Here is a 27093-nt window from a genome sequence, read left to right as displayed (position 1 = left end):
TAGTTTTGATAGTGAGTTGAGATAAGATAAGATTAGTTAAAATAAAAATTAAATAAAATATTATTTTTAATATTATTATTATTTTTATATTTTAAAAAATTAAATTATTTATTATATTTTGTGTTAAAATTTAAAAAAATTATAATAATAAAATACTTTTTGAGATGAAATATTTTTTATATCCAAATTAGGTGGTGTAAATCGAGAGCCCCAAAGTTGGGGCGGTGTATTTTATATGGTTTTTTTATTTAAATATATAACATAATAAATCACTCAAACAACGTGACATTAATTTATATGAGTAAAAATGATAAATTCAAGATGAATAAGGTGTGCTTAACTTAATTAGATTGAAAAAAATATCAAGCAATAATATAATATCTCCATTCCATCTTTATAAACAAAATTACATATGGGTTTTCGTCATATTTTAGAAGATGTGACTCTACTATTTTTTAGATTCTTTTTGGGTTACAATATCATTTTCCTTAAAATAAAGTTAGAACTTAGGAGATATAATAATAATAATAATAATAATAATAATAATAATAATAAAAGAAAAGATATATGATTGGACAAGTTAGTAGGAGAAAAAGTACTTTAGGACCAATTATTTAGGGTAATATTCCAAACAAGATTCCATTTTCATCAATGTTTCAATGACCGATCATGCAAGCAAGCAAAGGGTTGGATAATTAGATTTTAAAAAAGTATTTGTGCAGTATCCTTCCTTCGCTGTGCTGATAAAACTTTGGTACAGTCCCAACTTTTTCAAGATAATCCTCGTTGGCTGATTTAGATTTAGAGATGAGATAAAATAAAATGAGATAATTTTAAATAAAAGATAAAAGTTAAACAAAATATTATTTTTAATATTATTATTATTTTAAAATTTAAAAAAGTTGAATTGAAATTTAAAAAAATTGAATTATTTATTATATTTTGTGTGAAAATTTAATAAATTTATAATAATGAGATGAGATGAGACAAGATACTTTCTGAATCCAAACGAGACCTTAAATACCCACCAAAAGATATATAAGAATCCTATTATTTTCTCGTAATATTTGTGCTATTTTCTTACAACTTTAAGATTTGTTTGTATTCAGAAATCATCTCGTCTTATTATTACAACTTAAATTTTTATATAAAATATAATAAATTATTTAATTTTTTCAAATCTCAAAATAATAATAATATTAAAAAAAATATTTTAATAATATTTTATTCAATTTATCTAAAATTATCCTAACTTATTTTACCTCATCTAACTATTCAAACCAAAAATCTTATTCGTTCTGTCATAGGATGCTTAAAAAACTGATAAACTCCTCTCATCGTCTGGATTTTAGCGTGTAGACTTGAAAAGTTTAGAGAATCTGTAGACATTTGGATAAGTGAAACTAGTACATGTTTCATGATTGTTTGATAGAAAATAAAATATAATATAAAAGAAAGAGAAGTGAGAAAGAGAAAAAGAGATAAGATGAGTTAAAATAAAAATTGAAGGTTAAATAAAATATTATTAGAATATATTTTTTAATATTATTTTTATTTTGAGATTTGAAAAAGTTGAATTGTTTATTTTATTTTGTATGAGAATTTAAAAAAATTATAATAATTAAATAAGATGAAATAAAATGAAGATAATTGTGAAAAGAAACGAGGCTTTGAGTTCTTACTCAAATTTGTAGATTTCAACTAGGAGTGAGAGAACACAAGATGTGGGTTCTGCAGCATTTATTGAGGGCTTTCACACCGAAAATAATTAGTGCTGTAAGATGCATTTTGTATGTCCATCTCTCTCCTGAAAAACCCTGAAATTAAGACAAGAACATGAGTAATCCGTGCATTTAGTTACACAGCCAGCACAGCAGAGAAAGAAAAGACCACAATGTGTGGTTTTATAGCCAGACTTAAATATGCCTTCCTGGCGATCGCCCATTAAAGTTCATATCTTGGTTTTTATCTATAAGTTTCAAGCAACTAGCCTGCCAGCTTATACTTCGTGTATAGTTAACATTAACGGCTAGTAGCATTGTTCATTATTTAACTAGACTAGCTAAAAATGCTATTAGCGATTTCAAAAAATATCTAGCAATCATCCATCCATGGTACCGTGAACTCTAACATGAATAAAGAATGAGCTCATTTCTTAAATCAGATCAGAACAAGGTAATTAGGTAGTGAGAATTGGAGGAAGGAACATAGACATGGATCCAAGAACTTTAGCCCTGGTGTCTGGGAAGAATTCTGTCCCCGGAAGCTCTGTCACCTCCCCGTTTTCAGCAATATTGATGGGATAACTAAGCAAATGGCCAGGCAGGTCATGGTCCAGTGTCTCACTGGAGTAGTAGTCCCAGTACTTCCTGGCAATTTGGTTCACTTTTTGGATACATTCCACACTCTCTGGTTGGAGGAAGAAGTCGTCTAGCATGCCCAAGTGCTCGTACCACAATGCCATTCGGAAGCCGTGGATCTGGCCCCTGGCTGGCTGACTAGTGGCTAGGTGAAATGGTTGATAGGCTCCCATGGCAATCTCTGAATCCCTGGCACCATCCATTGACCTTTGATTGATGTTGGCAGATCCAATGATTATGTATTCATCGTCAACTGCAAAAGCAGACATTGTCCAAACCTAGTTAAGTCCTCAAGATGTGTTTGAGTTGACATAATTATAATTGAAGCACATTTGATTTTCATAAGACTATTTTCAGTTTACCATATATGTAGTGAGTATCTGGACTTCTACATAAAGGTTTGGGTTGACATTTATATGCACGTAGGTTATGGGAACTAAGGAATTCCAAGATTTTCAAGCAAACAACATAAAAGTAGGCACCTCAACCTATCAAGAAAAACAATGACGAACCAATTTACCTATCATCATCTTGGCATGAACGTATATCATGAACCGCCTGGCTTTCTGAGCTCTGCTGTAGTCTGTATCATTTTCTGGTTTCTCCGAAGGTTCATATTCTCCGCTTTTCACCCTCTCTCGATTGCCAAGGCAAAAGAATGACAAATAGTCCTTCGGGTTTGCCTCAATTCCCTTGGTTTGAAGGGCCAGAGCAATGTCTTTGTACATCATCTCCATTGTCCTCTTTTGCCAATTCAATATTTCCTCCACAGCTGCACTCTTTGGGATACCCTCTGGCCACATTGGAATGACGACATAGACACTAAATCTTTCTCCTGCCTCAATTTTACTAACAATCTTTAGTGACAGCTCTTTTGGAATTAGTTGTACAGCACCAATCTGCTCAACCTTAAGGTCTTGTGAATTCCACCAAAATGAGCTTCCGAGAAAATACTGGTTTTCAATGTAAATGAAACTCTTTGCTCGTCTAATGGCATTGATGTAAGCATCCTGAATGCTTCTTTCAATTACATTATCCTTCCAAGTGACAAGACCTACCCTGGCTGCGTCCTCAGGATTATCAGGGAAGCCAAAGGCAGCTCCTCCATCAATTGATCGGAACAATTGAACATCCCATGTGTCATAGTCTTCGGGATACATAACTGGAGATGGACCTATGAATATTTTATCTAAATCTTTTAATCGAATAAGCAAGCCCTTTATGCCTTGCTTCATCCATCTCTGCTCAAAATTGAATAAAACATCCCAGGCAATTTGTCCTTCTAACCTGCAGTGAATGTCATGCCAAGGCTCCCTAGGTCCACCTTTCTTGATTGAGGCATCAGCAAAGTTGGGCTGATGAAAGTCATCATGGTGGGCTGTATATAGAGTCCTGAAAATGGAATGAAAGGGAGTGTCATATCTCCCATCACAAAGATCAATGCCACCAATGAAGCTCACTATCCTCCTCTTTCCAGAATTTCCAATGGGCATCCCACTGTCGACCACCACAATCTTCTGGTGATGAGTGAACATGGTGGAAACCTCCAAGTCTTGAACAATGCTTTCGCTGTTGTCAGGATTACGAGGGCATAAAATACAGTGTACTCCAGTGTCACGGAAATAGCTTTCCGTATCTTCGTCATGGGTAGCCATTACTCCATCCTTCTTTAGCAATTTTACAGAAGTTCTGTCATCCCAAACAAGCATCAAGACCCTTAACCCTTCACTTGCCTTGTTTTTAAGAAGCTCCCCCAAGGTCAGCTCTCCTTCAGGCTTTTGTCTCCTCAAGTCCCTCACCAACTTGATCTTAGTATATACAGACCATCCAGCAATGTATATCAAATGCTTTGCTTTGGAAATGGCATCAAAGATATCTTCCCAGCATCGTTGTGGCTCATAGTACTTACCCCCAGCAAGAGGGATTTTCGGGATAAATTTGTCCGGGATATGAGCATCTTGGTAAAGAGTAACTCTACAACCATGTCTCTGTGGAAAGAATGTGAAAGGGACTCCTGGAAATTTATTCCTTCTAATTCCCCGAGACCAGTTACATTCTCGAGTGACATCAAAAAACTGTAACTTCACGTGGATTTTGGGACCTCCATGGGGAGGTTTATGGTTATTATTCAAGATCCTAAGCCATCTATTCACTTCTTCACCACTTACTATGTCCCCAACAGGCATATAAGCTTTACCGATTACTCTTGCCCCAATAGGATCATCTTCTTTGATAGAGAACGCAATATGAGAAGCCTTATGAGCACAGTAAATGTGGAAAGATTCGGACCATTGGAGATTAGAGTGTTCATTTTTCAGTAGTCTAGTACGGGCAACTGTAGTATTCTCTATATCAATTGTTGCATAGATTTTGGATTTACCTCTTCCAAACCCCAGCGTTTCTACGTTTTCCATCAGCTGCATTAAAAGTCATTGACAATTTGAGTCAGCCAAAATCTGTTCTTGATGAAAAGAATCAGAGTGAGAAAAACTGAAACATAAACAAACAATACACAGAAAAAGTAGATAATTATTCTACTGCACCATCAACTTAGTTTATATGAAAGACATCTCATCAGCGAAGAGAAGTTTTATTATTTTGATTAAAAGGTATAGTTTCCGAATAGTATGCTTAACATGTTAGAGATAGAGAATTCAAATATGAAATGGTTTTAGATGAATTGAATAAAATATTATTAGAATATTTTTTTTAAATTATTATTGTTTTGAAATTTGAAAAAGTTGAATTATTTATTATATTTTATATGAAAATTTAAAAAAATTATAATGATGAAATGAGGTGAGATAGGATGAGATAGCCCGTATATGGTTTCCTGGACATTGGAGGAATGTTATAGTTATTTAACATTTCTCATCGTTTTAAACTCCTCTGTCCTCAAGCTCTTTTCTACAGTATATTGTCTTTCATCGGCTGACTTGCTGTCTTTACCGCGGCATTGCATGTGAAGCAGAGAGGAAGCAGAGCTTAGTTTTTTTTTTTTTTTTTTTCAGATGAATAACCCTTTTCATTTCCTTCTTCTTTAGAACGTAACTCAGGTAGGACAAATACCCAAAAAGAGAAAGGTCGATACAAATTTACACGACTCGGAAAGAAGATCGTGGGATATAATTTTCAGAATAAAATGACTGTACCTTGCAGAGGACCATGCAGCAACCTTTGCCAGAAACCCTATCAATCTCATAGACTGTAGCGTGAAGGATCCCATGCAGCAGCAGTTGCGCCATTGGTCGATCTGCTTATTTTCTCACCAGAGAAGACCGACCTCAGATTTCAATCTTGAGAATAAAGTTATCAAAAGAAAAACACCACAATGGACCACCGGTAAGGATCCGAAACACCCACAAAATCGAATAACAAAGAAAGAGGAGATGAAGCAGAAGAGCTGACCAAAAACTTTTGACTTGATGAGGAGAAAGTCAGCTCACGTTAGAGAGTTCTTGCGTAAGAAGCAATGTAAATCCGAGAGTTAAGAGTTGAAAGGAAGTTGATTCAAAACACTGTTGTCTACAAGAATTAGTGGTTTAGGTGAACCATATTTAATTCTGTTAAAAAAAAAAAACTGACTGTCGGAAAGAATATAAAACGAGTCCTTCAAGCCATTAATACCAACCATAACGACCAGTTGGTGGCGTGAAAGACGGCCAGTTTCTGAATAAAACTGCAAGTGGCAATACAGGGAGAAGAAAAATAACGATAATAATAAGGTTTTTCAATAGGTTTGCTCATGATTGTTAAAGACAAACTCATCAGCCTTATTCCTTTAAGGATCCATACAGAGCCAATATGTTTTCGAAAAAGGTACTTCGATTAGGCATCATCTTGCAGAAGTATGCGGTCCGATTTATATTGGTTCTCCAATGAGCAGTTAAACTTGATTACTTACGTTTGCTGAACTTTTGAGTTGCAAGTTGGTTGGTTTGTTGCTGGAGCTGCTGGCATTCTGGGGTCGATTGAATGCTGATTCTGAGTTTAAAGATTTTAGTTTTGTGGAGGTTATCTCTTCAATGGATACTTCATCAAAAAGAAAAATGATGAAATAGTACTATTTATATTTTGTTTGTTTGGCACGACGGGTCAAAATCAAGGGTCCAAAGCCAGAATTTAGTGCCTAATTTTGAGCATTTTTTATTTTTTTTTGCTCTTTCACCTCAAAAAGACTTGCGCAATTGGCTAATCAAGATAAAGAGTAGAGCATAAGAATTCGAGCATGAGTCCATGACTGTGGTGCCAAATGAACACCCCCCCGAACCTATCTACTCATTTTGTAAAAGCCACCACTGCTCGACGGCACCCTGACAATATGCTCTAGCTTGAATAAAGTTGTATACAAGAATATTTCATGTATGTAATCTTGCACAAAGATCTTAGTAATCATGCTTATATGACTTGGAGTTGAATGCCGTTGGCTATCAACGAGATCAACCCTTCGAAAAAGTGATTATGCATTAGAAATAACTCAACTGATAATGTAGATCCGGTATGTTGTTACAAAATTATGTCAAAAGATACATTCTATACAGAAGCACAATTGTGATGATCTATGGAGATAAGCGAAAAGAAGATGTGTCTGGACTGAGATCCTGAGCTACCTGGAGAAGATATTCAATGTTTATATCAGGGTAGTGCTGTAAAAGCTTCAAGTTAGCCACAAAATCACCGCTCAGTAGCCTGCTCTTAACACATAGCAGCATTGCACAACAAACTCGTAGGAGCATGTCCTGCAGTCAATGAAGTTTGCTTCCAACAAATTAGCATTCAGATAGATTGGAGTATTCAGATATATTGGTAAAACATTCTGTTCAAGGAAATGGCCAAAGAGACTAGATTAACTAGTAAAATATTGGAGTAAAGACATTAAGGCCAGTAACAACTAGGGTGAGTAAGGGAGAGACAGGAAGGGGAAAAGAGAAGGACCTGAACACCAAAAGGATTACCCAAAAGAGAATCCCAAATTCTTAAGATGACTTGAAAATTGAATTCTTGAGTGAGTAGCAATGTAATCCACCTGAATGCATAGAATTGTGGCCTCACCTGCTCAAAAAAACAAATAATATAAGCCTGCACATTTTAGTGTAAAATAAGCAAGCTGCCCTGAGATAAGTGATTCCTAATTGACTAAGCTGGCCTCCAGAAGAGCTTAAAACCAAAATTATATGTGTTTGGTTAAAATATTGATGAGACATATTAGGATAAAATCCTAAAAAGCATCAATTATAATGCATTTTGATTTATTTTACCTTGGATGTGAACTCAAGATGCCACCACAATTCCTCATCGTTGGCTTTTAATAACTCTGATAAGCGGGAAAGAGTGGAAAGTATACCAACTGCACTATTATCCAATTGTTGACAAAAGTGATCCACTGAGTCGCTTAATAGCCTGACAAAGCAAGAAAAACTATCTGCTTCTACATTTCCCTGTGGGGAATAACAAACATGATGTAGACTGACATCATTAGTCTATCAGTTCAGCAACATGAAAGCATAAATAGAAACCAACTTATCTCAGAATTTTTTATTTAGGTTTGTCTAAGAAAAATCTGTCTCCGATGCATCATGAATTTCATACAAGGTTTGAAGAATAATAAGATTTAAAGAAGTTTGCATGAAAAATCTAATACATATTAGGTGGTGAAAACATCCTCTGTACGGGTATAGAGTCAGCTGTGAGCATAAAAAATTATTCTGCAAGTCCATTAGTTTTTTCCAGATATACGCAAGACTGGCAATCCACAACAGTCTGAAGCCATAGTGAACTAGATTTTGAATATATACTAAATCAAATTAATGAGTAGATAAATAAGGATAAGAAACTGCAGAAAGTCCTTACAGCATTTTGCTCATCAGTGTCAGTAGTAAACACAAAGTATATCGGTGCCAAGACCTCATTCATGCCTTGCACATAACGAATTGCTGGATTTAGTTTTGCAAACAGGATAAGAATATTTCTCATTGCTTCCTGTGAATGGAAATTCGCCTCTGCATGTCAGTAGGAAATCTCACAAATAAGTAAAAACTAAAGAAAGGCTAGGGATGAGGCAATGAGATACTTTATTTTTCCTACTAAATGATGAGTCCCCTGAGAAGAATTTCATATCTGGGTGTGTGCGTTGCAAATCACGATCAATCTGTTCTACAATCTCTGTATGCTAGAAACAAAAGGATCTTTACTGACAAACATCAACTCAATATATGCATCCAGAAGGGAAAACAAAAAGATACATCAACTCAATTATGGCAGAAGGCATTCAAAAGAAACCTTAGAATGGAGAAGACATGTACCTGAAAGTATTCATGCCAGACACTTGCTTTACCAAGGCTTAAAGGATGGTCTTCTTGAGAAATTCCTTGTCGCTGTAGAGGCCCATCCATATCACTGTCAACATGCTGTTCGTCGGAACTAAAGGTTCCATCTTTTCTTTTTGTGAATTCTGACTGTCTAGATTCAAGATTTCCATTAGCCAGAAAGCATGCATTTTGATGTAGGTCATTTTTAAGATATTTATCTGAAGCTAAACTAGATGTGAAGTGGTCGGTGAGCAGCATCTTACAGGACTTTGGAGAAGCTCCTCTTTTAGATTAGCATACTTCTTTCGATTTTCAGTCAACTCCTTTTCCCATAGGTCACGAGAAGGAGGTAAGTAGCCTAGGAGCAGCTGGTAGAAACCATATTCAGACTATCAGTATCAATGCTCCTACTCAAACAATCACAAGGATCAAAGAATGGTATTCAAGAATTATTTGTTGTCTTATAGATTTTGTAATATATAGAGACACGTATACATACATATTATACACACAAGGCTAGACCCCTATAACACTTTTTTTCCTGGTGAAAAAAATTAAAGATCTTCTGTTGTTGAAATACTTTGAAAAGCCTATGAGCCAAGGAATAACTCTGTTGGTTGTAAGACGGCACATTTATTCATCTTACCACCTGCTACCATTAAATCTTTTATCATTTATAAAGGGGCATTCTTTACAATTGATGTGAGGCTGATGTTGATTTTTAAAGAAGTCCGGTGAGCAAAGGTGAATTACGATGAAGGAAAAAGAAAGAAAGAAAGATGACAGACATCCTAGTTGGGATACAAAGCTTCAATCGCGATTCCTAACGATCCAATGATTGCAGCTCTAGTATCATGTTCAATCAGAAGTCAGAACTTATATTTTCACAAATGATATTTTCAATGCCTATTAGACCATTACAACCTCATATGACAATGATATGATTGTGTTGTAGTGAAACTAGAAAATAGCAGCACCAATATCCGTGCTTTCATCAGCTATCAGTAAATTTGTATATTAGCATAAATACGCCATCAGCTAAAACTATTCCTCATCAACTTTGAAAATCCATAGCTAAACATCAGTTGGGTTCACTTTATCATCTAAGACACTCAGCAGAGTCTACTTCTTTCTGCACAAAATTTTATACCCAAATATTTTTGGAAACCAAAACTACAAGTCCATTTGATGTCTATGCTTAGCCAATTTAGTCTGTTAAAAGCACAGACAATTATTGCATATAACGAGAACTTTTCTTTTTGGAAATTTCAATTCTTATTGAATAATTTCAACATGTCTAACCAATGCATAGAACTCTCTTACCTTCCAAGCCATTGCGCGCAAACGTCCTCCATCAGGAAGCCCTGTACTAGCAATTCGTTGTAACTTTTCCAAATTTATCTCCGGCCGAGAAAGCTAATTGATTAAAAAGGAAAAAAATCAAAGGTTTTTTTTACCAAAAAGAAAAAGCACAAATAAATGTTCCATTTGGGTGCTTTAAAAGATGTAGGGAAAATGGAAAAAAACTTAAAACCTTATCCACATGCACGGGTGTTATCCTCTGTTGAATGGTATTTTCCATCTTATTAGCTAAATCGACATCTTCACAAACACATTTTTTGGTAATTATTTTATTTTCTTTCGTCTTCCATCATTTTCCCGGCAACCAAAGGGAGAGAGACCAAACATTTAAACTAGACCTCAACTAAGCCGATAAACTACCCAAATTTAGAATGTGAAAGAAACCTACAAATCCCAACCCGTACAAAAGCTCTCTCACTACAATCAAAGTGGTTGTCTCGTATAAAAGATTAAACGCTTAAATCCCACACCTCATATTCAAGATCTGATCTTTTCTCGTCGGCCGCAATGACTCGTGACACCGATGCCGGGCCTGCCCCATCTTTATCGGGCCTTGGCCGGACTTTTATTTCTAATTCTTCTTGAAATTTCTTGTCATCATCACTCGCTCTATCAGATCCAAAGCCGTTGGGTTGAAAGGTCTCGAGCTCTTCTCCAGGCTCAAATGCTATATCGGAGCCCCCATTATCTTCTTCTTTGTCATCGAAGCCAGCGACCAAGCTGCCAAGCCGGTCAGGGAAGACCCGGCGGGCTTTCTCTGGGAGCGGAAGCTTGAGCTTGCCTTTGAGCATGGCAGGCGAGTCGGGACCGATTCAAGGGTAGTGAGCCGGGCGACTTGAGTTGGTGGGTACGTTTGGTTCCATAGAGAGGTGAAGAGAGAAGGAGGATGTTTGGGTTCATGACTCGGGAAATGAACTCGGTCGCTCTGTATCTCTCTCTCGCGCGGGAAGAATGGTAGTTAAATCGGTTGAATGGTAGGTTGGCCCACTATTTCGTATCAACGGCCCATATTGGTTGGGCTGAAGATATTTGAATTCTACTATGGCCCAATTAGGCGTAATGCTAATGTGCAGCCGGATCCTGTGGATCCCCCTTCTTTCAATTGCTTCAAGTTGCCGGGCTTTAGGCCCGGTTTGTATTCATAACTCATGTCAATTCATCTCAACTCATCTCATTACTATTTATTACTATTTAACAACTTTAACTCACAAATCTCACTATTATTCACAACTCATCTCAACTCATATCAACTCATTTTCAAATCCAAACGATACCTAAATCGACGATACGTGGGTGTGTACGTAGAAGATATGCAAATCTAACGATGGCATAATCTCCACGTAAAGGATTGGTTTGGATAATTAAAATATTTTAATAAAATATTTTGTAAATAACAGTGAAATGATTTGAATTAAAATATTTTATTGAGTTTTGAAAAATGATAGAGAAAAAATTGAATGAAAATATTATAAAGTTAAAAAATTGTTTAAATATAACTTTTTATTATTATTTTTTTAAGTTTGAAAAAGTTGTATTGATTTTTGTGTTTTATTTTAAAATTTGTAAAAATTGTAATGATTAGATGAAGATTTTGAAATTTGAAATTAAAAATTAAAAATTGTTCTGTGCTTGAAAGACTTTTGAGAAGAAAATTGTGAGAACTTTTAATAATTTCTCATTTCATCTTATTATCCAAACATGCCCTAATTAATTGATATCAGAATAAAGATATATATAATCTCAATGATCTTGCAGTACTCGATAAAAATAATTTAAACATGAGGATTCTCCCAAAAAGAAAAGAAAATAAAAGAAAAGAAAATGAGACCATCAATAGTAGACCTTCAAAAGAAAACATGAGGATTTTCTGAAAAATTAAAAACGTTCGGATAGTGCAAGTTTTTGAGAATATTTGTGAATAATAATGAAAAATTAATAAAAAAAAAATAATAAAATATTAAATAATAATAAAATAGTAATAAAAAATATGTGAAAAATATTAATAAAATAAAAAATAATAGTGAGATTGTTTGATAATATTAACCGATGCTAACAAGGAAATGTTTCTAGGAAAGTAATGCTAACTAGGAAAGCTAGTTAGGAAATGATAACTATTAAATTAATTTAATAGCTCGGAAATGTTTCTAGGGATCGTAGACGACAAGCCTATATAGCTGCTTTTTGGCATTTTGAAAGGGAGTAAATTATAGGTGTGCATGTGCATTTTAATTAAATGGGATTAAGTAATTAGTGATGTGGACTCGTGACCATCCAATTAATTTAGCAAACAAGACATGAATGAGTACTCATCATCATGCCCATCCATTAATATTATTGCTATTATATATATGCAATATGCACGTGGCCACACTGATCACCTCGATCGTTTGCTTTAAGATGTGCCCTAATTTAATGAAATTCATGCATGTAATTAATGTGGCAGTTTGATATATAGGTTTGCATGGAAGTACTACTAGTACTGCATGTTGATTGAGTACAATTAAAGTATATATGGTAATTCTTGTTTTAACTGTATATTAATTAAAGAAAACTTTTTAATTAACATAATTACTCGTGCATGCAGGTTTAAGATCAATCATAAAATCAAGAATATTGAAAAAAAAGTTAGCTAGCACTGCTAGATTGATCAAGGAGTTTGAATCATGTTCAGAAAAAAGTACCAATCAAACCAAATTTAAAGCTGTTAATTAAAACTTCTAATGATGATCTGTCTAAATGGTCAGTCGACATGATAAGCTGGTATTGTATGTTCCCCATGCATGCAAGTTCTCTTTTCTTTCTGCAGATCAAACAGTACTTGATATCATGTGCATGCATACGAACTATACTGTAATAAAAATAGATATTTGTGATTATTTATTTACGATAAAAAAATTTATTTATGATTAAAAAGATTTATTTTAAATATAAATAATTATTTTTATTTTAAATAATAAATCATAAATAAATAATTTTCTTATAGTGCACTAGCTGCCATATTTAATATTGACTCTCGAAATAGTACCTACCACAATATTATAAATGTATGTGAGAGTGTAATTTCCACGTTTATTAATCCAGTAAAATTGGATCAAATAATTGCATATAATTTTAAATGTGGAAAGAACTAATTTCTATCCCTACCTTGTCCGGACCTGTCTACTTTCTATTTTTCAGTTACTGTAGCTAACACAACGCTCATGAAGGGGGGAAAAAAAATGATGTGAACTCAATTATAAAATTAGTCTAAACCATCTTCGCATGCATGAGATCTTAAGCAGATCAAAGGCAAACTGTGGCGATTTGTATTAATTAATTGCGTTATTCATGTTTTGTTATTTTAGACTATCGAATTAATGGTGGAGATCAGACCCATCACCTACGTACTGATCTTATTGTTAGGGTATATGTGGAGATTGGTTTGGAGTTGAAAAAGTGTTTGCTGAAAGTTGGCTCGACAGTTGGCTCGAGCCAAGTTCGCTCGACATCGCTCGACAGACCGCTCGAGCGAAGGCAAGTCAGAGAGGTTCGTTCGAGTCTCGCTCGACACTCCGCTCGAGCGAGACACAAACCCTAGTGTTCGCTTGACACTCCGCTCGAGCCAATGTTCATTTGGCTGTTCGCTCGAGTCGCGCTCGACACTCCGCTCGAGCGAAGTACGCAGATTTTGCCAGATTAGGGTTTCCAGCGCCACTCACTATATATATGTCATATTAGACTTGTGTTGTACGGCCTCAAGCATATTTTGAGAGAGAACAATTGTCTTGTGAATGCATATTGTGTGAGAAAGCAAAAAACCCTATAGAGTGTGAGTTGAGGTTGAGTGATTGTAATCTCCTCTGGTTAATAAGATTTCTGTAGCTCCTGTGGACGTAGGCAATTTGCCGAACCACGTATATTGTATGTTGTGTTCTTGATTGTGTTGCTTTTACTTTATTTGTCATCGTTGGTGTGTGTACTTTGCATAATATTTCACAACAACTGGTATCAAGAGCCAAGGTTGGATCTGAAGGAGAATGATGGCTGGAGATAAAGTGAACACACCCGGGATTGAGAAGTTTGACGGCATTGATTTTGGATACTGGAAGATGCAGATTGATGATTATCTCTATGGGAAGAGGCTCCACCTTCCACTGTTGGGAAAGAAGCCGGAGAGCATGACTGATGCTGAGTGGACCCTGTTAGATCGACAGGTTCTAGGTCTTGTTCGACTGACCTTGTCCAGAACAATGGTACACAATGTCAGTAAGGAGAGAACCACGATGGATCTCATGGCGACTTTGTCAGGAATGTATGAAAAGCCGTCTGCGAACAACAAGGTGCACTTGATGAAGAAATTGTTCAATCTGAAGATGTCTGAAGGTATGTCTGTAGCCCAACACTTGAATGAATTCAATACGATCACAAATCAACTGTCATCTGTAGAGATTGAGTTTGATGATGAGATCAGAGCATTGATTCTGTTGGCATCGTTGCCAAATAGTTGGGAGGCCATGAGGATGGCTGTGAGTAGTTCAGCCAGTAAGGCAAAACTGAACTACGATGACATACGTGACATGGTGCTTGCTGAAGAGGTACGTAGGAGAGACATGGGTGAGTCTTCGGGTTCAGGATCTGCCTTAATTGTTGACAATAGAGGTAGAGGACATGGCAGATCAAGTTCCAAGAGCAGGGGAAATAGCAAGATGAGATCTAGGCAGCAGATCACGTGTTGGAGTTGTGGCAAACCAGGCCACATCAAGAGAAACTGCAGGAATCAAGAAAGTTCTGATGATGATGCTGTGAATGTAGTGGCAGAAGAAATTCATGATGCCTTACTTCTTGCAGTACACAGTCCGATTGATGATTGGGTGTTGGATTCAGGGTCTTCGTTCCATAGCACTTCACATCGAGAAATCATGCAGAATTATGTTGCTGGTGATTTTGGGAAGATGTATGTGGCTAATGGAGAGGCATTGGATGTAGTGGGAGTGGGTGATGTGCATATCAAACTTCCAAATAGGAGCGTGTGGACTTTACAGCAAGTCAGACATGTTCCAAATCTGAAGAAAAATCTGATCTCTGTGGGACAGCTTGATGACAGCGATTTTGCAGTAGCTTTCTCTGGAGGAGCTTGGAAGATCACTAAGGGTGCGCTGGTCCTAGCTCATGGTAAGAGATCTAATTCTTTATATTTGACATCAGGATCTAGTGATGTGCAGGGAAATACAAGAGTGCAAAAAGGCAGGTTTGATCGCGCGAAACATGTGAGGAAGCCAAAGGGAGTCAGCTTTATCGTTCCTCATGAAAGTCTGGGAAAGTTGGCTAAGATTGCCAAGATCGGTTCGAGACGTGATACTCTTGGTGCAGTGGGAGTTGTGAGTCGCCCTAAGGGTGATGTATGTGGAAGACTGAAGTCGGGCTTGACTTCAGGGCATTTTCTAGCTTGAAGACGGGAGCTGTGAGCTGCAGAGATGATAGGGCTTGGCTGGAAACAATGGCTGGCATGTGGAGACCCAGTCTCCAAGTGGGAGATTGTTGGGGTATATGTGGAGATTAGTTTGGAGCTGAAAAAGTGTTTGCTGAAAGTTGGCTCGACAGTTGGCTCAAGCCAAGTTCGCTCGACATCGCTCGAGCGAAGGCAAGTCAGAGAGGTTCTCTCGAGTCTCGCTCGACACTCCGCTCGAGCGAGACACAAACCCTAGTGTTCGCTTGACACTCCGCTCGAGCCAATGTTCATTTGGCTGTTCGCTCAAGTCGCGCTCGACACTCCGCTCGAGCGAAGTACGCAGATTTTGCCAGATTAGGGTTTCCAGCGCCACTCACTATATATATGTCATATTAGACTTGTGTTGTACGACCTCAAGCATATTTTTAGAGAGAACAATTGTCTTGTGAATGCATATTGTGTGAGAAAACAAAAAGTCCTATAGAGTGTGAGTTGAGATTGAGTGATTGTAATCTCCTCTGGTTAATAAGATTTCTGCAGCTCCTGTGGACGTAGGCAATTTGCCGAACCACGTATATTGTGTGTTGTGTTCTTGATTGTGTTGCTTTTATTTTATTTGTCATCGTTGGTGTGTGTACTTTGCATAGTATTTCACAACACCTATCCCTTGAGAGAAATAGAGAACTGCCCCAAGCGTCGGATGGTTGGGTCGCCGACGCAAGGCCGGTCACCGCCTGATCAGATCATCGTGAGAAATCATATGAAGAAGTGCATGGTTGGACAAAAATGGTCTGTGACATGCAGCAACGTCACTGCATATATATGCATGCATGGCATATGCATGCCGTACGTATATGTTGTCGATCAGTTCCATGAACTTGGGGAATTCATAGCTCCACGCACTGATCTGCACAAATACTACTTCTCCATTGCCTCTTTATTGATCATGATGGTCAGCCTCTTCAGGACCCCATCATTTATTATATATCGTTAGAACAGAGGCTTAAATATTGTCTTAAATATTGTATGGCCAGGTGGGTCACCTTAAATTTGGACCTAATATCTAAGGCAAGTGAAATTTCACTTTAACATTTAGCCAAGTTATGTGTTGACAACTAAACGCTAGCAAGCTCATCTCTGCTAGCTTTCTTAAATCGAATATGTATGCATGCTGGTGATCTTTCTAACTCTTAATTTGTAACGAAAAGTACTTTATATATATTGAATTATATATATAAAATTCATCATCACAAATCATCTAAAATTCTTTGTTTTTTTTCCCCTTCAAGGAAGAAATGGCCGACATTAATGGCCGCGAAGTCATATTTCAGAACTCCTAGTACTACTATATTATATAGAGCAATGATCAATTTTTCTATATAAAATATCTAATATATATATATGTGTGTGCGTGTGTGGTTGCAAAAACAAATCTGAAACACATTATAGTTATATATATATTAATGCGCCTATATATACATGAGAAAACAAATAAAAGTTTATATAACTTTATTATATATAATAGCCACACTAGTTGATGTAACTTTATAAGTTAATTATTTAAATTAAAAAATCTCTTAAATTTTATATATCATGGGCTAGTTAGTATGAGGAGGGATGACAAAACTCAAGAAAAACAACTCATGCATTGCTTTGCTCTTAATTTGTTAGATATTATCAGACGATTCAGACCCCACATGCGCATGATAATTACATATATATGCGTAGAGCATGTATACGTGAACAGCCAAATACGACAATCAAGCAACCAATACGAAATAATGTTCCAACCACAATATGCATGTGTACGTAGGCCGGCCTTGTGATGATGCATCGATGATGATGATTAGCGGCTTGTACTGATCTACGTGACCCCGATCGATCGAACTGTTTTTGTTTTTTGTTATTTTTTTGGTCATATTTTCCCCATCGATTTCCGCTTTCATGATCTGTCATCTTCCCTTGCAAATCTTAAATATAAAACCAAAGTATATAGTTGAAGACTCTTAATTGGCCATTTAATGACATAAAAACGACATCTAGAATGGGAATCACCACATATCATAAGCGGGACCTGTTACATACAAATATATATATATATATATATATATATAGAGAGAGAGAGAGAGAGAGATGGCCTGCATAGTGCATACAGTGGTAGTACCAACTCTAACTACGTATGGCCCCTAGCTTGGACCATGTATTAATAGACCTTTACTTTATCAGAACAGGCCTATTGCTCGTAATAGAAATATAAATAGGTCATCACTAGATATCTATATATATATATATATATTCGATCAATATTAATAATAAGGATTGAAACTTCAAATTGTCGTATATTGGAAATTAGTAGATCATGAGATGAGATGAGAAAAGATCAGTCAATAATAATATATATGCCGAAAAATTGAGAATAATCGCTGATAGTTGGAGCCAAACATATAGATCGACACTGGTCATGATGTTAATTAAAGAATTGGGGCTATGCCTTCTGTTCCTGCAAGGTGCATGCATGCATGGTCTTGCAGCCTTGTAGATCAGAAAATTTATATATATATATATATATATATTTATATGCTCCATGTAATTGGATTGATTGATTAGTTTTTGTTTGTGATTAGGGTACAATATCTTATGAAAAGAGGAACTTGAATTGATCATGGCACAAAAAATGGGAATCAGAGCTTGAATTCTTGAGGCTTACTCAAAATTACAAACCCCGGATATATGAGTACTTTGCACCAAAAAATTATATTCAGACTATTAATGCTAGATACAATTTTAAAGTGTGTAAGTAATCTTGTGCAATCTTTTTATTTAAAAAAAAAAAATGAGATCCACTATTAAAAAAATAATTTTTTCATAAGTGTCCTAAATTCTTTCAATTTTTTAAAAAAGAGTACGAAGAGTTAGTTTGCAGACTTTAAAACTGTAAATATCATTTCTCTTATATTAATATTCTATTCGATTGAAAATTAAACTGTCCTAAATTCTTTCAATTTTTTTAAAAAGAGTACGAAGAGTTAGTTTGCAGGCTTTAAAACTATAAATATCATTTCTCTTATATTAATATTCTATTCGATTGAAAATTAAACTATAGAAAATCCCATACAATAATCTACTACATTGCATTTGTGGAGTAAATTAACGTGCATGCATTTAAATATAATTCGGATAGAATAATGATAGTGTTACCACTCTTTCACTACTATTTTACTATTCTTTTTATTTTTTTAAAATTTTTCTTTTACTTCATGGTTAAAAAATTGATTATTAGTGAAATTGTATATTTTTAAAATTTTTTCTTAATGATTAAAGATATTAAAAAATATTTAAAAAAATACGCTAAAAATAATAAAATGGTGGTAAAAATATTGTAAGTCTATCATTATCTATTAGGCTAAGGAACTTACAGTTTTATTATGAATAATCATAGCCTTACCACTTTTCTACTACTCTTCTACTATTTTTTTTTTATTTTTTTAAAATTTTATCTTACTTAATAATTAAATAAGTAATTATTAATGAAATTTTATATTTTTTTAAATTTTTTCTTAATCATTTAAGATTTAAAAAAATACTTACAAAAAATTAAAAAAAAACAAATATATTAAAAAAAATAAAAAATAATAAAAGATCGTAACCCTATCATCAGCCACTACCCACGCAAAGGTCGTCTTGTATCTCTAAAAACTACAGATTTATTTTGTCTAGAAGTGGGTACGCGTCAAATCGGAAGACTAGACTTGACAAAACTCAGCAGAGTGCAGAGAAAGAGACGCCAGTACTGCACAGAGCACTTCAATTAAATTTTTTATTTTATTTTTTAAAATACATCATCAAAATTTATTTTTTTTATTTTACATAATAATTTATATAATATATCATCTATTAATTTATCTATTTTTTTTCTATATTATTTAAATATTCTTTTTAAATATTTCATTTCTACTAATAAATTTATAAAATTTAGATTTTTTTTATATTTACAATTTATTTTTATATATAATGTAAAATAATTCAATCCTATACACGTAAAACAAAAATATATAAACTAAATAAAAATTAAAAATAAAATTAAATATGAAAAAATTAATTTAAAAATAATTTCAAGATATTTTTTAGAAGAAAATAAAATATGTGTTTTAATTGATGAATAATAAAAAAAATTTGTTTATATAATAAAAATTAAAATAAATAAAAATAAGAGAGTAAATGAAATATTAACAATAAAAAAATTTTTATAGAATAAACAGTATCCATTACATATAACGAAATATTATAACTAAATATATTTTAAAATTCATTTTACATAGTCAGATAGAACTTCTTTTTTAATCAATTCTTCAAATTATTTACACTTTTTATATAATGCAAAAGTCATTGGGAGTCCTCTTACATCGTTTCCTTAAGAAAATGGTTTTGTCCGTACCATCCTACTTCGTCCAAATTCTGATCACGTCTCTCCATCATTTCTAATATTTAATTTGGCCAAAATTAACGTAAATGATAGCCGACAATCAAAGAATCAGAAATAGATCATATAGCTAGCATATTCAATTATTTTCACCAATACTCCTGAAAATAAGGCGATCTCTCTTCTAAAACCAAGTGAAATATCACTTTTTTACAAACTTAAACCCGATGATATAAAGGTATAGATTGTTTTGTTTGTTTTCAATACGATGAGTTAAGATTAAAATTAAAAATAAAATAAAATTTATTAAAATAAATTATTTTAATATTATTTTTATTTTGTGATTAAAAAAATTGAATTATTTATTTTATTTTGTGTAAAAATTTTAAAAAATTATAATAATTAAATGATATGAGTTTAGATAAATTGTAAAAACAAACGAGATTTAGTTTGTGCTTGGATATTGAACTGAATTGAATTGTATTAATTTAAGATGATAAAATATTATTGGAATATTATTTTTTAATATTATTATTATTTTGAGATTTAAAAAAATTAAATTATTTATTATATTTTTTTATTAAAATTTTAAAAAATTATAATAATGAGTTGAGATAAATTTATCATCCAATCGTACCTTATTTACATTTGATGCATTTTTATGAAAAATTAGAAATAGAGAAGAAAAGTGAGAAGACCCTAGGTAGGTGGATAACCTAGTAATTTCCATGCAATGGGACACACTCGCAACGACCATGAACGTGCGGGGTCATGCACATTCATTTATTGGGAAATCTCTATATAATGGAAGGTTTAGGTGAAAATGTTTAATATTACAGACGATAGAGCAATAAGAGTACGATACTCTGAAAGTTCGCCGACAATATTGTACGTGACGATTTCGCTGAAAGTTTTATAACTCCCATCTTCCAGCCTTCCCCTTTATCCTTCTCTGTTCCTTCTGTACTTTGCTGTTACTGCATCTCTCAATCTCTCTCTGAACAACAACATGGTGCAATCAAAGAAGTTCAGAGGCGTCAGGCAGCGTCACTGGGGCTCCTGGGTATCGGAAATACGCCACCCATTACTGTAAGCTTTCTCCAGTACTTTTACATGATCAATCTACCTTAAAAATATCTGCACAGACGAAACTTTCTGTTTCTCTCTCGACTTTAGTCGCTTTTTTGTACCAGTCCTCTTTTTTTTTTTTTTTTTTTTTTTTTTTTTTTTTTTTTTTTATTGTAATTATGTCATGTAACAGGAAGAGAAGGGTGTGGCTAGGCACATTTGAGACAGCCGAAGAGGCAGCCCGAGCGTACGACCAAGCTGCCATTTTGATGAGTGGCCGCAATGCCAAAACCAACTTCCCAACAACTCAAACTTCGACAGGAGACCCAAAGACTAGCGAGGATTCCCCATCTTCATCGCCAAAGGATTTATCAGAAATTCTTCATGCAAAGCTTAGAAAATGCAGCAAGGCACCGTCCCCATATATGACTTGTTTGAGGCTTGACACTGAGAGTTCCCGTATAGGTGTTTGGCAAAAACGTGCTGGGCAACACTCTGATTCGAATTGGATCGTAACCGTTCCGCTTGGAAAGAAAAATATTGGCGATGATGTTCAAACTAGTTCATCGTTGCCCAATTTGTCTTCTGAATCTCCGACATTAATGGAAGGGCCGAAACTGCGAGTAGAGATGGATGAAGAGGAGAGAGTTGCACTGCAAATGATAGAGGAGCTTCTTAACAGGAATATTCCCAGCCCTTCATCCTTCGGTAATCAAGAATTAGAAGAAGAAGAGGGAAGTTTTTACCCCTAGTCTTGTTGCTTGTGTTCATGTTATATTAATATATACATAAATATATATATATATATATATGGCAGTAAAAGAAGATCAATATTCATGTCAAGGTGTTGTAAATAGCTAATTAATTTCTTTATTATATATCAAACATATATAAGCCATATAATTATAAAGACCGAAATTAGTAATTAATTGGGGTCTATGCAAATAGAAATCTGATACCAAGTCAATGGTACTCATGATGTTTTGTTACAATTAATTTCCTTGTGATACTGTTTGGTGAATGCAGGTGCTGCTAATTTTGCATTGTAATATGGGATGATCATCTACTAGACTATTGATCAGCATTGGAATTATATTTTCATCTTGTTTATTTTTATTTTTATTTTTTTTTCTTAGTCTCGAGCACGATTGCCCCCTTGGACATGACATATATATGAAGAGTCACTGAATATAAACCACAGATCATAACAACAATGTCGACGAGTAGTAGATCAGCGGCTAGCCAGCTCAATGCACATTATTGAGGGCGCCTAAGGCGAAAAGTCAAAATTGAGATTTTTTAATTGCAACATAATAATTTAATAAATATTAAAGTAAATATATTATATTTAAAATCGACAATGCATATAATTCTAGGGAGTGAAAACATTTTTAGAAAACTTTCAAAATTAATCAAGAAATTAATTACTCATCGGTTCACTAAATACATATGATATATACATGCATGTACACGTAAATGCATTTGATTTTTTGTATATTAAATGTTTAGATTTTATATAATATGTATCACTTTAGCATAAATTAGCATGTTATACCAAGTAAACTTTTTTTTTTTTTTTATAAAACATATATTAATGCATTCATTAATAACGGACATTACAATTTTGACCTGAAACATACATAACAAGCCAACTACAACATTAATAGCTCTCAAATACACAACTGTGATTGATATGGTCTAGTTCATAATGCAAACCTTTACAGACCACCGTCTGCAAGACAGCACAATTTTGTCCAAGTAAACTTCTCTCCAATAAGAAGTCAAACCATATTCATGAGATCAAGGTGCCATCTAATTAAAAGAAGTTATGATCTCAAGTCTTACTTCACCCAATATTGCTCGTCCATCCCATGGCATGTGTAACTCATATTGTCATGCATCGTCACAGCGCGAGTAATCCTCACGCACCAACTATTTCACAATACATCTATGAATTAAACCTTTATTCTCTCCATTTTCTCTCTTGCCTCTCTAAAATAGGTGCATATCTTTTGCCTATAAAGAAAACAAGATTGAATGTTTGCCACCTCCCATTCGAAGTTGCAAACCACCTCCCTAGATAAAGGACAGCTATACCAATTGCTAAAAAACACCATTTAGGCCGCGTTTGGTTACATAGATGAAATGAGATGAAAGTTGAAAGTTGAATAAAATATTCTTAACATATAATTTTTGTTTTGGGATTTGAAAATTTTGACTTGTTTATTGTATTTTGTGTGGGAATTTGAAAAACTTATAATGATGAGATGAGGTGAAATGATTTGTGTAACCAAATGAGGCCTAAAACTTTGGGCTCAAATATGATTGGGACATCATACCTGCAATAACCTTATTCTTATATCATTTCTAATAATCTAAGGAAAGTTCATGCTATAATGATTTAAGGTTAGATATATTTCAAAATGACTAATCAATAATATTATATATAAAGGACGAAAACCTCTCTCTCTCAGGCAATATAAAATCTTATCATCAGTTTTGTCTTTCTAGCTTTTGGCCACTAGAAGTGTTAAGATTCATGCAGATTGGCATGGCAAAATGTATATTAAAATATAAACATGCACATCGTGTCTTTATAATATAATAAGGTAGATCAAATCTCGTAGATGAGCCAGTCAAATCAATATCTAAATGGAAAGAAATAAGCAAATCATGAATGCTAGCTAAATGGAAAGAAATCATGTACCAAATAATATACAATAAATTCAAGATCTGTAACACTCCCCCTCAAGTTAGAGCATGGAGGTCCATAATGCCCAACTTACTTGATAAGGTGTAGAAACGGTCACGACCCAATGCTTTGGTGAAGATGTCAGTAAGTTGGTCGGTAGTGGAGACGTGAGTAGTGGAGATAAGGCCAGAACACAGTTTTTCTCGAACGATGTGGTAATTGATCTCAATGTGTTTAGTGCATTTATGAAAATTTAGATTTTGGGCAATATGGAGAGCAGCTTGATTGTGGCAATAAAGGAGCATAGGTTGTGGATATGGGACAACTACGTCATGAAGGAGTGTACGGAGCCAAGTAAGTTCACATGTAATGGAAGATAAGGCACGATACTTAGCTTCAACAGAGGAACGAGAAACAGTAGATTGTTTATTGGTGCGCCAGAAGATAGGACTATTTCCAAGTTGAATGAAGAAGCTAGTGGTGGAGCTCTATGTGAGAGGACAACTCACTCCATCAGAGTCAAAATAGGCTGAAGTCTGGAGAGAGTTATCAACAAGAAACAAAAGGCCTTGGCCAAGAGAAGATTTGATGTAGCGTAACACCCGAAAAGCAGCATTATAATGAGGCTAGCATGGTGCATGCATGAATTGACTTACGATGTTAATAGGGAAGATGATTTCTGGTCGAGTAATGGTGAGATAAATTAGATGGCCAACCAAGCGATGATAGGAGCTGAGATCTGATAGAAGGTCATCATCAGTGTATGTGAGTTTGAGGTTCTATTCCATGGGAAAATGAACAGGTCGAGCCCCAAGATGACCACTATCTGTGAGGATGTTGAGGGCATATTTGCGTTGATAGAGGAAAATGCCAGCTGGAGAATGGGTCACTTCTAGGCTAAGAAAGTATTTTAAGGTGTCAAGATCTTTGATTTTGAATTTCTAAGCAATAACACTTTTAATCTTGATGATGGCAGAGAGATCATTACCTGCTACAAGAAAATCATCAACATAAACCAAAATAAGAGTAAAAGAGGAATCTTGTGAAAGTGTGAAGAAAGAACGATCAGCTTATGAATGACGAAACCTAGCAATGAGCAAGATAAATAAGAGCATATAGTGATTTCTAAAGATGAAAAACCCAATTCTCCCCATGTGGACAATATCCTTGTGGAAGAGTCATATATATGTCTTTATCAAGGTCCCCGTGAAGGAAAGCATTGTGAACATCCAACTGATGGGAGTCAAATTTCGGGCAGCTGCGACGACAAGAACACATCGGACAATAACTAATTTTGCAACAGGAGAAAATGTTTCGTGATAGTCAAGTCCTTCAACTTGAGTGTATCCCTTGGCTATAAGATGAGTTTTATGATGCTTAATGGACCCATCGGCTTTGAGTTTAGTTTTAAGTACCCATTTGCAACCAATAGGTCTTTTACCTAGAGGAATGGAAACAAGAGTCCAAGTGCGATTGGGTTCAAAAGCATGGATTTCGATGGCCATAGCATCACGCCAGTGAAAATGACGTATGGCTTGAGAGTAGGTAGTAGGATCAGTGTGATGTGCATGAGGAGAAAGAAAAGCACAATGATGGTTAGGAAAATGATGATAAGAAATAAAAGAAAATAAAGAATGAACTGTACTTGAGGAGAGCCTTTGAGTAGGTGAAGTTGTGGCAATTGAGGAAGGTAATGATGGACAAAGATAGTCGTCAAGATAGGCGAGACGGGTTATGGTACGTTGGGGATAGGTGCAAATGGGAGTAAAAGGAGATAAGGGTGAAGATAGGAGGGGGGATAAGGGAGTGGTCAATGAAGGAGGTGAGGAATGAGGTGTGGATGGTGTGGGATATTTGGGAATAGGAGAAGGAAGGACTGGGGTGGAAGGAGAGGAAGGTATTGGAATGGAAAAATATGTTCAAAGAAGGTGACATCACGGGAGGTAAGGAAGCGGTGATTCTCTAAACCATGGATTCTATATGCCTTATGATGAAGAGGGTAACCAAGAAAAACACAATGAAGAGCACGAGGGAAAATTTGTCACACTGAGACCGAAGAGTGTGAGCGTACCAAAGGCAACAAAAAACTCGAAAGTGGGTATAGGAAGGTCATTTGTTGAGAAAAAGTTTGTAAGGTAATTTATGGTCAAGGGGAGGGGAGGGAGTGCGACTAATGAGATAGGTGGTAGTTAGAATACATTCACCCCAAAAAGAAATGAGATTGTGTCCATGAAAACGTAAACAACGTGCTACATTGAGTAAGTGACGATGTTTATGTTCAGCAACACCGTTTTGTTGAGGGTTTCTACACATGTATGCTCGTGGAAGATGACATTATCATAAAACAATTATTGCATTTTATTAGAGATAAATTCTTGACCATTGTCGGTGCAAATGTTGCAAATGGAGCAGTGAAAATGAAATTTGATTTGGGCATAAAACCCGGTGAGGCATGTGTATCTTTCAAATTTGGTGCGCATTAAATAGACCCATGTGGTGCGAGAATAATCATTGACTATGGTTAAAAAATAGTGAGAACCAGAACTAAAAGTAATAGAGTAACCACCCCAGATATCATAATAAATTCAAATGACTTTTATTAGAATTCATGAAAGCATGAAAGCGAATATGTTTCGCTCACGTACAAACATTACATGCAGAATTAAGAGGAGAAGGAGATAATGTTATGGGAAGACAAAAAGAGAATGGGTGACCAAGACGTTGGTGCCAAATGGTTAAGGCAGGAAAGCAGTGAGAGTGCAAAGTTGTGGAAGATAATGTTTGTAGTAGTAGAGAACATAATGAACTTCGCCCAGTCCAATGAGTTCCCTCGTGGACAAGTCCTGAAAAACACAAAAGGTGGAAAAAAAAATAAGGCAACACAATTGAGGGCAGCGATGGTTTTACTTGTGGATAATAAATTGAATTGGAATGATGGAACATTTAAAACGTTATTTAAGCATAGACTAGGAAATAAGTGTATGTTGCTGAGTTGGGTGATAGAAATTGTATCAGCAGTGGGCAACCAAATGGGACATGGATTATCAAGAGGGGAAGCATTGACCATGGCAGAAAAGTTGGAGGACATGTGATCAGATGCACTTGTGTCAATGACCAAATCTGTATTAGTAGAGACAAGGAGATCCATATAAGATATACTAGCAAAGTTGGCGAAAGTTGATAAGGAATGGGAAAGGAGATCCATATGCTGTCTATATTGCTCGACAGAGAGACTAGGGATTACACTCTCGAATGAAGAACTGTTGACTTGATTGGTTGTAGGAGGGGGCATGGGTTGCTCATCTAAGGAAGATTGCTGGTGCGATGGAGGTCGAGAGCTAGGGTAACCGTGCAATTTGTAGCAAATGGACTTCCAGTGTCCAAAAGCTCTATAGTAGTCACACTTGGGATGGCCAAGTCCTTTACCTTTGGAGTCATGGCTGCAATGTTGGTGT

General features: G+C 35.1%; 3 protein-coding genes across 5 annotated transcripts; 1 reads left to right on the top strand and 2 right to left on the bottom strand.

Annotated features, from left to right (window-relative positions):
* Window positions 1-1943: 1943 nt before the first annotated feature.
* On the bottom strand, window positions 1944-6081 carry LOC121250373 (phospholipase D alpha 1-like). Of its 2 annotated transcripts, XM_041149490.1 has the most exons (5): window positions 5769-6081; window positions 5513-5656; window positions 2881-4777; window positions 2107-2613; window positions 1944-2014 (listed from the first exon to the last, which is right to left on the bottom strand). In XM_041149490.1, exons 2-4 carry the CDS (start codon window positions 5603-5605, stop codon window positions 2180-2182), a joined length of 2424 nt encoding a protein of 807 aa, XP_041005424.1. In that variant the 5' UTR covers window positions 5606-5656; window positions 5769-6081; the 3' UTR covers window positions 1944-2014; window positions 2107-2179. The 2 variants fall into 2 exon arrangements, with proteins under 2 accessions (XP_041005424.1, XP_041005425.1); XM_041149491.1 differs by having other exon boundaries at window positions 2881-4816; window positions 5513-6081.
* A 728-nt stretch (window positions 6082-6809) lies between these two features.
* On the bottom strand, window positions 6810-10956 carry LOC121250374 (TBC1 domain family member 13-like). Of its 2 annotated transcripts, XM_041149493.1 has the most exons (9): window positions 10501-10956; window positions 9992-10084; window positions 8932-9036; window positions 8663-8815; window positions 8431-8529; window positions 8211-8339; window positions 7619-7798; window positions 7296-7412; window positions 6810-7099 (listed from the first exon to the last, which is right to left on the bottom strand). In XM_041149493.1, exons 1-9 carry the CDS (start codon window positions 10819-10821, stop codon window positions 6920-6922), a joined length of 1377 nt encoding a protein of 458 aa, XP_041005427.1. In that variant the 5' UTR covers window positions 10822-10956; the 3' UTR covers window positions 6810-6919. The 2 variants fall into 2 exon arrangements, with proteins under 2 accessions (XP_041005427.1, XP_041005428.1); XM_041149494.1 differs by lacking the exon at window positions 8431-8529 and having other exon boundaries at window positions 10501-10949.
* Window positions 10957-20712: 9756 nt separating this feature from the next.
* Window positions 20713-21831, top strand: LOC121248100 (ethylene-responsive transcription factor WIN1-like). The gene is made up of 2 exons (XM_041146456.1): window positions 20713-20967; window positions 21140-21831. Exons 1-2 carry the CDS (start codon window positions 20888-20890, stop codon window positions 21696-21698), a joined length of 639 nt encoding a protein of 212 aa, XP_041002390.1. The 5' UTR covers window positions 20713-20887; the 3' UTR covers window positions 21699-21831.
* Window positions 21832-27093: the final 5262 nt, after the last annotated feature.

The sequence above is a fragment of the Juglans microcarpa x Juglans regia genome, chromosome 2D (assembly GCF_004785595.1).
Source record: "Juglans microcarpa x Juglans regia isolate MS1-56 chromosome 2D, Jm3101_v1.0, whole genome shotgun sequence".
NCBI classification, from domain to species: domain Eukaryota; kingdom Viridiplantae; phylum Streptophyta; class Magnoliopsida; order Fagales; family Juglandaceae; genus Juglans; species Juglans microcarpa x Juglans regia.
The sequence above is the reverse complement of the archived record's forward strand: the minus strand, read 5'-3'. Positions and strand labels throughout refer to the sequence as shown.